The sequence below is a fragment of the Ricinus communis genome, chromosome 6 (genome assembly GCF_019578655.1).
Source record: "Ricinus communis isolate WT05 ecotype wild-type chromosome 6, ASM1957865v1, whole genome shotgun sequence".
Taxonomy (NCBI): domain Eukaryota; kingdom Viridiplantae; phylum Streptophyta; class Magnoliopsida; order Malpighiales; family Euphorbiaceae; genus Ricinus; species Ricinus communis.
Genome location: NC_063261.1, coordinates 19,901,302 through 19,915,286, shown reverse-complemented (window position 1 = coordinate 19,915,286; position 13,985 = coordinate 19,901,302). Strand labels below are relative to the sequence as shown.

Below are 13,985 nucleotides of genomic sequence, written 5' to 3'. Positions count from 1 at the left end.
GCACCTTCGCTCCTTGCTATTAAGAACTATGCCTGGACTATCTGATAGAGATTATTTTATCCCTAGCTATATCAGTGGACTAAATGAAGCCCTGAAACCAACCCTTGAAATGCTCAAACCTTCCTCCTTGACTGAAACCTACGAGATATCCTTGCACCAAGAAAAATCACTGGAAGCAACCTTTTGGAAATCTAGACCTCACCTTAAATCTTCCTTCTCAAATACCCAAACCTATAATAATAACAATTTCTTCAAGAAACCATTCATTTCTATAAAAATTCCAACACCATCTTTTCAACCAAATTTACCTAATTCCATTATGCCTGACAAATTTAACCTCAAACAAAATACTACACAGCCTCTGTTCCAATTACTTTTCCACCTAGGAAAAGTAATGGTGCCTGTTATAAATGTGGGGATAAATTTTTCCAGGTCATAAATGTAAACTAAAACAGTTATTAATGATGAATGTGGATGAGGAAGATGACATCCAAAATGCCACTGATGAACATCAAGATGACACTTTGCCACAAGATCATATCATTCCTGAGGAAGATGATGAGTTCATCAACGTATCTTATCATGCTTTAGGAGCTCATAAATCTCCTAATACTGTGGTAGTAAAAGGGTTGGTGGAGAATCAACATGTTTTGAATTTGTTAAACAGTGGTAGCACTCATAGTTTCTTGCATAACAGAGTGGTGGAAAAGTTGAATTGCAATTTGGTTCAGGCTACCCCCTTCTGTGTATCTACTGGTGGAGGCAATAAGCTTATCAGCAATCAAAAGTGTTTGAACTTTGAATGGAAAATGAATAATTTGTCATTTTCTTTTAATTTCAGGCTCTTGAACATTGATGAGTATGATTTAGTTTTGGGAGCAGATTGGATGAGATCATTTAATCATGTATATTTTGACTTTTGCAAGAACAAGTTACCATTCATCAACATGGTAAACCATTGTTGCTTCAAGGTATTACACCTGAGGGTTCCTTGAAGATGTTATCAGGTAAATCTCTTTCTAAAACTGTTCATAAGAAAATCATAAGTGCAGTAGCCCATTTATTTACAATTACAGCCACTCCAACATCTCTTGTATCTGTTGTCCCTATTGAATTGGAGCCATTATTGCTGGAATTTAATAATGTCTTTCAGGAGCCTACAACTTTACCTCCTTCTAGATTACATAATCATTCCATTCCTCTGAAAGCCGATGCCTAACCTGTGAATTTGAGACCTTACAAATATTCTTTCATTCAGAAGAATGAGATTGAGAAGCTTGTTGCTGAAATGCTTCAATCTCACATTATTATACCTAGCAATAGTCCATTTGCTTCACCGGTATTGCTAGTGAAAAAAAAAAGATGGGAATTGGAGATTTTGCGTGGATTATAGGCAGCTTAATTCCATGACTGTTAAAGATAAGTTTCCAATTCCAATTATTGATGAACTTCTTGATGAGCTTCATGATGTCAAATTCTTTTCTAAGCTAGATTTTAGGGCTGGTTATTTTCAGATTTTGATGAATCAGGATGACATATATAAGACAGCATTTAAAACGCACTATGGCCATTATGAGTTTAAAGTGATGCCTTTTGGACTCACTAATGCTCCAGCCACATTTTAGGCTCTTATGAATGATGTTTTTGCTCCATTTCTCAGAATATTTGTGTTAGTTTTCTTTGATGATATATTGGTCTATAGCAAAGATTGGTTCAGTCATATGCAGCATCTCAGAACTGTCTTACAAGTTTTGCGAACCAATCAACTTTTTGCTAAACGATCTAAGTGTACTTTTGGAGCTACTCAGGTAGATTATTTGGGGCATATTATCACGCAGGAGGGCGTTATAACTGATCCCCAAAAAATTGAAGCTATGGTATCTTGGCCAAGACCTTTGTCCTTAAAAGCTTTAAGAGGATTTTTGGGGCTTACTGTTATTATAGAAAATTTGTCCAGAATTATGGACTTATCAGTAGACCTCTAACGGAGTTGCTGAAAAAGGATTTTTTTCACTGGAATATTCATGCAGACGAAGCATTTCAGAAGTTAAAGAAGGCTATGACTTGTGCACCTGTCTTGGCATTACCTGATTTTAGTAAGTTCTTTGTGTTAGAAACTGATGCTTCTCATTTGGGTATTGGTGCTGTGTTGATACAGGATGGAAAACCTTTAGCATTTCTGAGTAAGCCCTTATGCTCCAAAAATCAAGGTCTTTCAGTTTATGAAAAGGAGTTGTTGGCTGTTATTACTGCAGTTACAAAGTGGAGACATTACTTGGAGCACTCCCATTTTGTCATTAAAATAGATCATGATAGCCTCAAATACCTCTTGCAACAAAGACTCCATTCTTATGTGCAACAGAAAGGTATCACTAAGCTTCTGGGATTATCTTATAGTATTGCATATAAGAAAGGGGTTGATAATAAGGTGGCAGATGCTTTATCCAGAAGAGATCATGATTCAGCTGAAGCTACTGGATCCTTCATGGCTCTTTCTTCAGTGATTCCTTCTTGGTTCACAGATGTGTCTGCTAGTTATAGTTCTGATTCAAAGGCCCAATTATTAATCCAGTCCTTAAGTTTGGATGCTAGTGCTATTCCTTTTTTTCATATGATTAGGGTTTTTAAAGCACAAAGGAAGAATCTATATTGGTTTTACAGGAACTCTACGATCCCATTGCTGTCTGTGGTGCATAGATCTGCTGTGGGTGGATATTTTGGAATTCTTGGATCTTATCAGCGTTTAAAACATAACTTTTACTGGCTTGGCATGAAGAAAGAGCTTACTGCTTATATTGCTCAATGTGATACCTGTCAAAGGTGCAAATCTGAAACGGTGCCTTATCCAGGATTACTACAACCCTTGCCTATTCCTTCTCAAGCATGGACTCATATTTCCATGGATTTTATTGAGCAACTTGCCTAATCAACTCAAAAGGATACAATTCTTGTAGTGATTGATAGATTCACTAAGTTTGGCCATTTTATTCCTCTGGCTCACCCATTTGATGCTGTTAAGATTGCAGAATTGTTCATCTCTAATATTTTCAAAATTACATGGTCTTCCTTCAGTGATAGTTTCTGATAGAGACAAGATCTTTACTAATATTTTTTGGAAGGAACTCTTCAAATGCTTGGGCACCGATCTCAATTGGAGTACTGCTTATCACCCCCAAACAGATGGTCAGACAGAACGTCTCAACAGATGCCTCGAAAATTATTTGAGGTGTATGACGTCTCATAAGCCTGCTCATTGGGTGCACTAGCTGCCAATGGCTAAATGGTGGTATAATACCTCATTTCACTCCAGTTTACAAATGTCTCCTTTTTAGGCCCTATATGGTTATCACCCACCATTATTTCCTGATGTACTTCCTACGGAGGTGGCTAATGCAGCGGTGGATCAATTTTTAACTGAGAAACATCATATGAATCAGCTCTTGAAGGAGCAGCTTCAGATTGCTCAGAATAGAATGAAACAGAATGCTGGCATGCACAGAATTGATAGATCATTTGAAGTGGGTGATTGGGTCTATCTTAAGCTGCAGCCTTATCGACAAAGTTCTTTAACTCTCAGGAAGTCTCTCAAACTGTCAACTAAATACTTGGGTCCATTTCAGATCAGTGATAAAGTAGGTGTCGTATCTTACAAATTAGACTTGCCAGCTATCTCTTGTATTCACCCTGTGTTTCATGTGTCTCTTCTAAAGAAAAAGGTGGGTGAGAAAATTGACATCAATCCTCAACTGCCTTCAATTAGTCCTCATGGTCAATTCAAGGTTCAACCGCTGCTATCATGGGTACACGAACCATCAAAAGAGCTAAGTTACTAGTGTCTCAAGTTCTCATTCATTGGCTTAATATGACTCCTACTGATAATACTTGGGAGGATACTTCAGTCATTCGTACCCAATTTTCTGGCTTCCTTGAGGACAAGGAAAACTTTAAAGGGGGAGGTATTGTCATGCCTTCTCAAGAGTAGCTGAGAGTTTCTGAGGCAAGAAGAAGTTTGGATTTGTAACTGCTCTGCTGTGCTGTCAAGTTTGTTGCAAATTAGTTTTATTAGCTGTCAATTCTATTATAGTTGTTTTGGGTGTAATCCTTGTGTGATGAAAGCAAATGAAAAGAATATATAAATCTGTAAAAGAATCAGTATGGATCATAAAAAAGATTTATAATACAAATTAGTTTGCTCGTTGCAAACTATTTTCTCTCTAATTTCTCTATTCTTCTACCTATGTTCTTCTTCTTCTTCTTCTATTCTGGTAATTGCTACTCGTTCTTCTGTTTTTCAACTCTCTGTATTCTTCTATTTCTTCCACTAATTGATTGTTCTTCACCATTGAAGATATGTTGTGATTTAACATCTAAAATCATAACAGCTGATTTAAGAAAATTATTTATAAAAATGTTAACAATTTAAATAAAGATTTTATTCAAAATAAAATATTAATTCTTTATTCTTCCTATTATTTTAACACTTATTTTTCATTAAAAAACTGAAATGTAAATCTAGTGTTAATTTAGAATTTTTGCATGCACGGCTTTAGTTATCAACTTATCATTAGTTTCTACAGTTCTTTCCCATTCAAAAACTTCAGCATTTACTAGAGTTTGATGTGACGAAACCTGTGAATCTAATGGTTTCTTTCCAAAAACCTCGAGATAATCAGCATTAGTGTTCGACAAGCATGATACTCTTCCATCCTCTGCAAATGCGCTCATCTCAAGTTTAGTATCCTTCCAATGTTTGTCAAATCACCATCTCCAGAACGAGCTTTCGAATACAGATATGCGACATCAGTGCCATAACCATGCATGAAATCCAGACATTTGGAGGGACCGCAAAGTACTAGAATACATAGTGCGGAAACAGCTGAGGAAAGCACTGTCCGATTCAAACTAATTATCTGCTGGAGGTAAAATATTGTTGCAGCTAATACCTCTTCACACTCAAATTCACAGTTTTTGCTTCCTCTGCATCTTTTTGCTACATATTCCAGAAAGGAGCGCCAAGTTTCTGGGCTTGATCTTCCTGAAAGTTTGGTATTTATGTCATATAGCTTCCAAGAAAATAAAATAACTGTTCTGTTGTTGCACATATGTTGGGGTTGATAGGAAGGACTTCCCTAAATTGACTTCTTCTATGTTCTTCAAATACTTCTTTATTATAGTAGTTGTAATGATACTAGAAGATGTATCCCACTCCAGAGCTCCCCTCTTTTCTTATTCTCAAAAATCAGCAGTCCCCCACTGGTAATCCATTTTAGCAATATCTTCAGAAACTGAATTATCACAAATATGATCAGGTTTCCATTGAATGAGTGTTCTAAGTAATTTCATAATTTCCAACTGCTTCAAATGAGTGTCGGTTCTTTGAAGATCATTATTGTTGTTAGGAAGAGGGCTAACTAGTGATCTCAGAATGCTGGGTATAGGTCTAAAAAAAGCACCAGTGTGAGAACCATGCAATTCTGTGACAGAGTGAATGGTAGATGCAAGCTGAGAGTGGGCAAGCAGCAACTGAAGATCCATAACAGATGAAAATCCCCCCCTGTGACAGTAATGTTAGGATACTATCAAGAATATTCAAAGTTGTTGGATCATCAAACCTGTAAAGAAGAGATGATCCTAACAATTGTTCAAGAAAGGGCATGCAATTGGATAAGATCATCATGCATCTCTCTGGTTAATTCAAGAATAGTGTTCAAAATACTATAATTATTATCAGTAGAATTAAACAAATACAGAAACTCAACCAACCATTAATGTAAATTTTTTTTTCTTACAGAAATTAAAATAATTTTAATTTTCCTGAAACTGAAAAATAATATAAAAAAATAATTTATTTCCAAATATTACAAACAAATAGAAAAGCTAAAAGAAAACATTCACTGGTCTGATTTCGAGTTTTGACACAAGTTTTAATTGATTACAGGAAAAAACAAACAAACAAAAAGCTTAGCAAAAGAAACTCCAATCAGCCATAACATCAAGGAACAATTCTGTGAGCTTTCATTTTGTCAATCCAAAAGGCAAAAGATGTATGTGAGTTTCTGAATCCCACAAATCCATGTTCCTTGCTCTTGTTCATAGTGCCCAAAGCAGTTCCCCCTTGGCATAAAGACAGGACATCAGCGAACCAAAATGCCGCCACTTCCTCCAGTTTAGTAGGCAACAACTCTTTCTCCCTCACAATCTCATCCCAAACTGGCCCCATGTCTTTCATCATCTCAACTAAGCTCACTCTCTCTTCCTCAACCCCATAACTCTCAATCTCAAATTGCTCAGCCAGTTCCTTCCACAAATGCTTCTTCCACTTGAACACATCCCCATTATTGCAGTTGAAAGCTTCGTTCTTTGCATGAGGATCCATTGCTGCCCATATTTGATGCTCTGCAATCAAATCTGCATCAGATGCATCTCAGTAACCATCCCCCGCATCTCGATTTCCTGGAAAGATTAATGGCAGCCCTTGATGCTTATATATAGCTGCATAAACACATAAAGTTCTCACCATATTCATCAAACTACAAGGTGAGAACCCAAAAATCACCCCAGGCCTATGTATTGACCATGTCAATCCTTCTTTCTTTTGAACTTCCTCAAACAGAACATCTTCAAGTGTATAATAAAAGTTGATTGCATTAAGCCTTGGAAGATCCTCATGCCATGGTAATTCAAGAGAAGAAATTTTCCCAAAACACTCAAAAGGACCCATATAATGTTTTATTCATGTCTGCAAACAAACGTGTTGCAAATTTTCTGCATTTGGGATTTAGTGCTCTGAGAACATTTCACAGCATAGTTCCATTCACTATGCGATTCTCAGCTTTTGTTGGTTTGCTAGCCCAAGCTACAAAAAAGATTTGCGTTATATCTTTTACAGCAGAAAGCTTTTCAAGGATTTGTTCTTCATTTGAGATATCAGAGTGTATGTATTCCATGAGATGATCAGCCTGCAAAATTGGCGCGGGCAACTCCATACACCATGACTTTTAACTAAAATCGTTATCTAGCTTAAAGTAAGTGTCCCACCATGACTCGTTAAATAAGTGACAGCAGACCAGCCATCGAGTCCAACAAGTCCATAAATGCATGTAATACTCATTAAATAAGCGACAGCAGACGAGCCATCAAGTCCAACCAGTCCATAACTGCATGTAATGCTCATTAAATAAGTGCCAGCAGACGAGCCAGCAAGTCCAATCAGTCCATAACTGCACGTAATACTCGTTAAATAAGTGACAGCAGACGAGCCATCAAGTCCAGCCAGTCCATAACTGCATTTAATACCATATGGGATATCCAGTAACAAGTCAAAGGCTGGAATAATTGTCTTTTTAAGTACAGTTTACAATTTGATGTGATCAACAGGATTTGCCAAAAGTAGTGGCATGCCAAGCATCTATAAATTCACGATACATGTTATCTCCGAGTATACGGAGCCTGAGGATATGATGCAAATTCTTGTAGTTGTATTTCTAGTTGCATCTTACGTGCTGTGTAAGAAAACAGAATGATATATCCCAACTAGTTTCAAGATCTCTGCCGGAACTGCTTCCCTGAGAGGTGAGGCTTACTATAATCATCAGACAAACAGCTGCCAATTTGAGCGGTCCTCATGATCATTCAACCTCCCATGTTTCCTTGACCACTTGGTTCATCCCATAAATGACCTGAAGAGAATTTTACATTTGATCAGATTCTACTGATAGAAAAATTGTTTCCAGCATTACAGAATTCTTATTTGCTTGCCAAACTAACAGCAAAGCTCAGGCAGCAGTAACATATGCACAGCAAGTTCACAAGGACATTCACAAAAATTGAAAGTGAAAATTGAAGACCCCTAATTTGCAATAACATGCATCTCAGAATATCAACACTTGAAAAGCAACAATAACTTAATATCTTCAGCAAAAATGCATTCATAATTGCTAGTTTGCTGAAAGAGAAACTGGAACTTTTGGAACCGCAGAAAGCTATAGAGAGACTAAAGTTGGTTCCGCCTGATTCTTATACATATGCAGTGGCAGGAGCTAGGGTCTTTCACAAACGGAAGCATCCATAAATGCATTTTCATGAATGTTGAGAGCATGTAGTTAATAACAATCATGAGTTGTTATGTTGCGGAAAAAAAATTTCTCAAGGTACATAGTACGTCAAGTTACTGGGGAACCAACAAGCTTTAATTCTTATCATATTTATTTGCAGTATAGAAAATTGTACATACCTCTGTATAAGCAACTCGCTTTGCCTCATTCTCTTTGTTTCTCATATGGATCCATGAAAAGCAATTATGCTAGTATATGTATAACTCTCTCAATGTCCAGCCTCATTGAAGCATAACGAATCATATATGCATCAGGTTCATCTTCTTGCCCATAAAACTATATGATGTGCCCAAAATGGGTTAAAGGACAGAGATGTCACCGCAAAGGGAGAAAAATCATGCCAGCAAAACTGTCATTTCATTTCAAGGAGGGATCATTTAGGACCATTTCTTGGCTATTCGTTCAGATAACCTCAACTCTTCTTCCTTAGTAACATGTGGATCAAGCTGGTTAAGGCTGCTAACGAACATGATTGCATCAGCCCGACGACTATGCTTACAGTACCCATCTACAATCGAGTTGTATGTGTTCTGGTTTCGCTTACAGCCATGCTTGATCATGTACCGAACAACACCAATGGCATCTTCAAACAGCGAATCAGCTGCATAACTTGCAACAAACGTGTTATATGTAATAACATCTGGAACAAGCCCATAAGTCTTCATGTATGAGAATATCCGTGAAGCATCCTTCATCCGACCATTTCGACAATATGCAAAAATAACAGTATTATATGAGATTAGATCAGGCTTTAATCCTTTGGCAAGAATTTCCTTCAAAACTTCTTCTGATCTCTCAAAATTTTCTGAGCGACTGTGCATATACATCAGACTATTGTAAGTTGCCAGGCTCGGGCTGAACCCACTCTCATTCATGAAGTTCAGGATCTCATTTGCTTTAGCAACCATCTGTCTCCTGCCATATATTGCAATCATGGCATTCAGAGTACTCAAGTCAGGTGAGCCTTTTTTCTTCAACTCCTCAAATGCATGTTCAGTTTCCATTAACAGGTCACATTTACTATTAACTAAAACAAGGGTCTTCAAGAGAACCGGAACAGGTTCAGTTAAGCCAGAGTATATCTCTTCTGCAAGAGTATGCATTCGCTCAATCTCCTTGCTGTTGGCATAGGCATGAAGCAAAGAACAGTATGTGAGCTCGTTAGGCTTGCACCTACCATCCTTCATTTCAGCAAATACTTTCTCTGATTGTTCCCAAAGTCCTCCTCGAGCCAATGCTGCTAAAACAGCATTATAGGAAGAAAGATCTGGAGTAACCCCAGCCTCTAACATTCTTTTATAGACAGCCATAGCTTGTTGAAAAGAACCACATCGGCTGTATGCGCTGATTAGTGTATTAAAAGTGTCCCTCTCGGGCACAAACCCAGCCCTCTTCATCTCTTTGAACACTCCAGACACTTCTGAGTCCATTCCATTTTGCCCAAAAACTGCCAAAAGTGTATTCCATGTGACAATATCCGGTGCACAATTGCAAATTTCAATCTCCTCAAAAACCTTCATCATTTCAGCAAACCTTCCCCTGTTACCATGCATCTTAATAAGGGCATTGAAAGTACAAATATTTGGTTTGCAGCCTGCAGCTCTCATTTCCCCAAAAATCCTCATGGCAGGCTCATCCATCCCAGCCTTCTCAAATCCTGATAAGAGGGTAGTATATGTAAAAACATCTGGTTTAATCCCTTTTTCGACCATTTGGTCTTTAAGCTCCATCGCTTCCCTCAACAGACCATCTCTGGCATAAGCTGATATCAATGAATTGTAAGTCACAATACTAGGAGAAAAACCACTAAACTCCATTTCCTTCAGAACTTCCATAGCCTCCTTAGGCCGCCTAGATTTCCCATAAACATCCAATAATGTGTTAAAGGTAACCTTATCCGGTGAAAAACCCGACAATTTCATCTCCTCAAAAACCTGGGCAGCTTCTTCATATAAAGATCCTCGTCGGCAGCAACTTATCAGTGTGTTGTAAGTATAATCATCTGGCGCAACCCCAGAACTCTTCATTCCATGGACAAGACCAGAAATCTTACTCCAAGGCATACCCATTTTTCCATACACATTCAAAATCACATTATAAGTTATCAAAGTTGGTTTGCAACCCTCTTCCTCCATCTTCTTAAACACCAAAACCGCATCCCTATATCTTCCATTACTAGCATAAGCAGTTATCAATGAGGTATAAGCATAAACATCAAGATCAAACCCATCTTTTCTTAAATTATTCAATATAGAAGATGCAGCTGAAACTTTTCCTTCTTTACCAAGCATAGTAATGATAACAGCCACAACGGAACAATTCAAAACAGACTCAAAATCCTCTCTTTCTCTAACCCAACTAAACACACTCATTGCCATGTCACATTTCTTGTAAAACCCTAAACCCTTAATAATACCCAACACATCCATAGACAAAGAATTCCAAGTCCCACTACTTAAACTCAATTCTTCCTTATGATAATACTCAAACAACTGACTCAATACCTTATCTAATTCACTACCTTCAAAACATGGATCAATTAAAGAATCAAGAACTTGCTGACCTAGAGTAGAAAGACGATGACTTGCCCAGGGTTTACCACGGTTCGGGTCACGGGCTTTACTAATTCTGGTTCTTGGTCTAATTGACACATTTGGGTTAATGAATTTTGGAGAATGAGGTTGTATTTTATGATGGTTAATGAGCATGTTTTGGATAAGAGGTGTAAAAGGCGGCGATGATGTATTTGATGATGAAATTGGTGAAGATGGCTGTTGGAGATTATGGGATTGGGTTGGGAATTGGGGTTTTGTAGGAAGTGGGTTTGAGATAAGAAGTGGTAAGGCTACCTTTTCCGCCATTGAAAGAGCTTAGAGATTGTAAAGATTGTGTCTTTCTGAGCTACGTTAGCTTATAGGAAGTTTTAGTAAACAAAAAGGTTTGATTTTTATTATTATTTGAGAAAGATCTTTTTCTTTCTGGTTGTAAAAGAAAGACACAGACTATATATTGAGAAGTGAAGTATGATTTCTGGTTTTTCCTTCTCTTTCGTTTTTCTCAATCTAATTAGCAAAGATATTTCATTAACAAGAGTTTGGAATCTTCTGTGCTAAAATGGTGGTTGCCCTTTTGCCATCTAATCTGTACACCATTGGAAACTCTTTTCTTTATTTTGTTTTATTTTATTTTTTGGTTGGATTAAGTAATTCTCCTTTAAAGACAAAAAATAAATAAATAATTGTATAATCAATTTGAAATTTCTAATGGTAAATTTTTCTTGTCGGTGATTATATACAATCCTTTATTCTCTCTAAAAAGCTTATTTACCATATCCATACCAGCAGCCAAAGCTTGGGTGGCCTTCTAGGGGTCCTTTAAAATTTACCTCCAAATTTACAAACCTTCACACATTCCAATAATCCCGATTACACTATTTTTGCTTAGCACGAACTTGAAAGAATGTTTTTACACTAATATGACTATTTACAAGGAATAACCTTTTCCAAATTCTTGTGGGATTAGCAGATTTACTTGATGTGAAAGAAATTTTATACTAATAATTTGAAATTTAGAGAGTTGGTGTTCAACTCAATGGATTATACATTGTCTTGGATCTCCATAATTGCATGCTAACTGCTTGAAAAGAAAAGACAGGAAAAAGCAGAGGAACCACATAATTTTAGGCTTTATCTTCATAAATTATGAGCTGAAATGAAAACGACATGTTAGCTAGTGAAACAAAAGAAGAAGAAAAAAATGAAAAGCAGAGGAACCACATAACTTAGGCTTAACCCTGGCATTTCACAGTTAACTTTAAATCTATTAGCAGAATCTCTTTGAGTCTGTCATTAGCAGAATGCAAATGGATGCATATAATATTGCCTCTATAAATTCCATTATCGACATGGTTATACACAACATAGACTCAGGAGATTCATTAATCAATTCAAGCTTCACTGAAGAGAAATGGATCAGCGAGATGAAAAGCAAACTCAACAAAGTTCATGGCCACGGAGGTGAGTCGGATAGTCTTTTTTGCATTTTTCAAGTGCCAAATCAGTTAGAGTCGTCAAGCCAGATGCATACATCCCTTAGAGAATAGCTTTAGGACCTTATCATCATTTCTTGCCTAAGCTTTACGAGATGCAGAAATCCAAGCTTCATCAAGTACAGGTTCTTCATCAGCAATTCAACTTCCCAGGATACCAACTTCTCTTTGACGAAATCAAGAGTAAGGCGAGTGCAATCCGAAGACATTACCGTGGGGGCTTGGAAATACATGATGATACCTTGTCATGAATTATGGTAATTGATGGTCTTTTCTTGCTGCAGTTAATTCATGGATTAGACTCATTAGAGAATGCAAATACATTGGAGTTTGCGGACTCATTAGGAAGAAAGGTTCCCAATGATGCAATCCTCAAAGATGTACTGATGATTGAGAATCAAATTCCCTTCTTAGTGTTGAAGCATCTATTAACCGAGGTTTCAATTGATGCATTCCTCAAAGATGTAGTAACGATTGAGGATCAAATTCCCTTTTTGTGATTCAACATAATGCGGAAGAGTATGATCAAATCGACTATTTCTTTTACATGAGCATCGAGCTTTGTGAAAGAATTTCTCCAGTAAAGTTGGAAGGGCATTATGAAAGAGGGTATTTTAGATCCGATTTTCATCTATTGGATCTTATCTACCATTTAATTCGGTTTGGAATTTCGATAGACTCACCTGTTGCATTTGCAGGTATGTCAAGTCGTAATATCTGGAGTGACCTGTGGAATATCATTAAGACTCTAAATGTTGGTGTCTTGTTTATCCCTGTGAAAATCATAGATTTAGTTATAAAAGTCTTTCAAATCCTTGGGGTTTCTATCTCTTTACAAGCAGTAGAAGAGAAGGGTTTGATTCCTACAGTATTGCAATTGTCCAGTAGGATGATTCATTCGGGTAGCCAAGTGCGAAGCGGATAACTGCTGAAAGCATCTAAGTAGTAAGCCCACCCCAAGATGAATGCTCTCGTATTCTGACTTCCCCAGAACCTTCGGTAGCACAGCAGGCCCTTGGAAAGTTTTAGTATATGTCTTCTCCACGATCTGAGGGAAATTAAAAGAAATTATCAAAGACTAAGTTCTGCAGCACCAGATTTGGCAACATCGTCTTTGTCAAGCAAGATGCCACTCTTCGCCTTGCAGTCCTTACGTTGAATGTTAATTCAGAGGTCATAATCAGGAACTTGATGCTATATGAAACTATTCTGGTTCCAGGGACTCCGGATTTTGCACTTTACAATGAACTGATGGCAGCCATGATTCATACTGTTGACGATGTGGAGCTGCTAAATAATAAGAAGATTTTGATGCATGATGGGGACAATGATGAGGTTGTAAAGCTCTTCAGTGGAATTAAAAGTTGCATTCCATCAGAAGGCGAGTCGGCTTTTGATTGTTCCATCAAAGACCTTAGCGAGTACTATGGTAATCAATGGAAGATAAGATCAAGAAAACTAATGGAGAAGTATGTGCAGTCTTCATGGAAAGTACTCACAGTTCTTGCCATTATCTTGCTTCTGCTGTTTATCGCTCTTCAGACTTTCTGCTCAATTTACAACTGCCACTGTACTTTAAGATAAGATTGACTAGCTTGAGCTCAGCTTCAAGCTTCTAGCTCTTATGCTTTATGACATGCTATCATAATTTTCAGTTAATCTGAATGTAGTTCTTGCCTTGCTGTTCTGATTAAGTTCAAGAATGGATGAATTTCATTTTTCAGTTAATGTTTTTTTCTTTATCTTTTACTTTTTCAGAAGATGATTCATTAGGTTTCCAGCAAACATATGTAATCTTCCCATTCTCGTGCTTTGTGTGTCAA

General features: G+C 37.3%; 1 protein-coding gene and 2 pseudogenes across 1 annotated transcript; 1 reads left to right on the top strand and 2 right to left on the bottom strand.

Moving 5' to 3' along the window:
* Positions 1-5,827: 5,827 nt before the first annotated feature.
* Positions 5,828-7,296, bottom strand: LOC8280987 (annotated as a pseudogene).
* A 16-nt stretch (positions 7,297-7,312) lies between these two features.
* Positions 7,313-11,259, bottom strand: LOC8280985 (pentatricopeptide repeat-containing protein At5g02860). Its single transcript, XM_002518606.4, has 2 exons — positions 8,234-11,259; positions 7,313-7,679 (listed from the first exon to the last, which is right to left on the bottom strand). Exon 1 carries the CDS (start codon positions 10,973-10,975, stop codon positions 8,492-8,494), a length of 2,484 nt encoding a protein of 827 aa, XP_002518652.1. The 5' UTR covers positions 10,976-11,259; the 3' UTR covers positions 7,313-7,679; positions 8,234-8,491.
* A 493-nt stretch (positions 11,260-11,752) lies between these two features.
* LOC112534791 lies at positions 11,753-13,890 on the top strand (annotated as a pseudogene).
* The last annotated feature ends 95 nt before the right edge of the window (positions 13,891-13,985 follow it).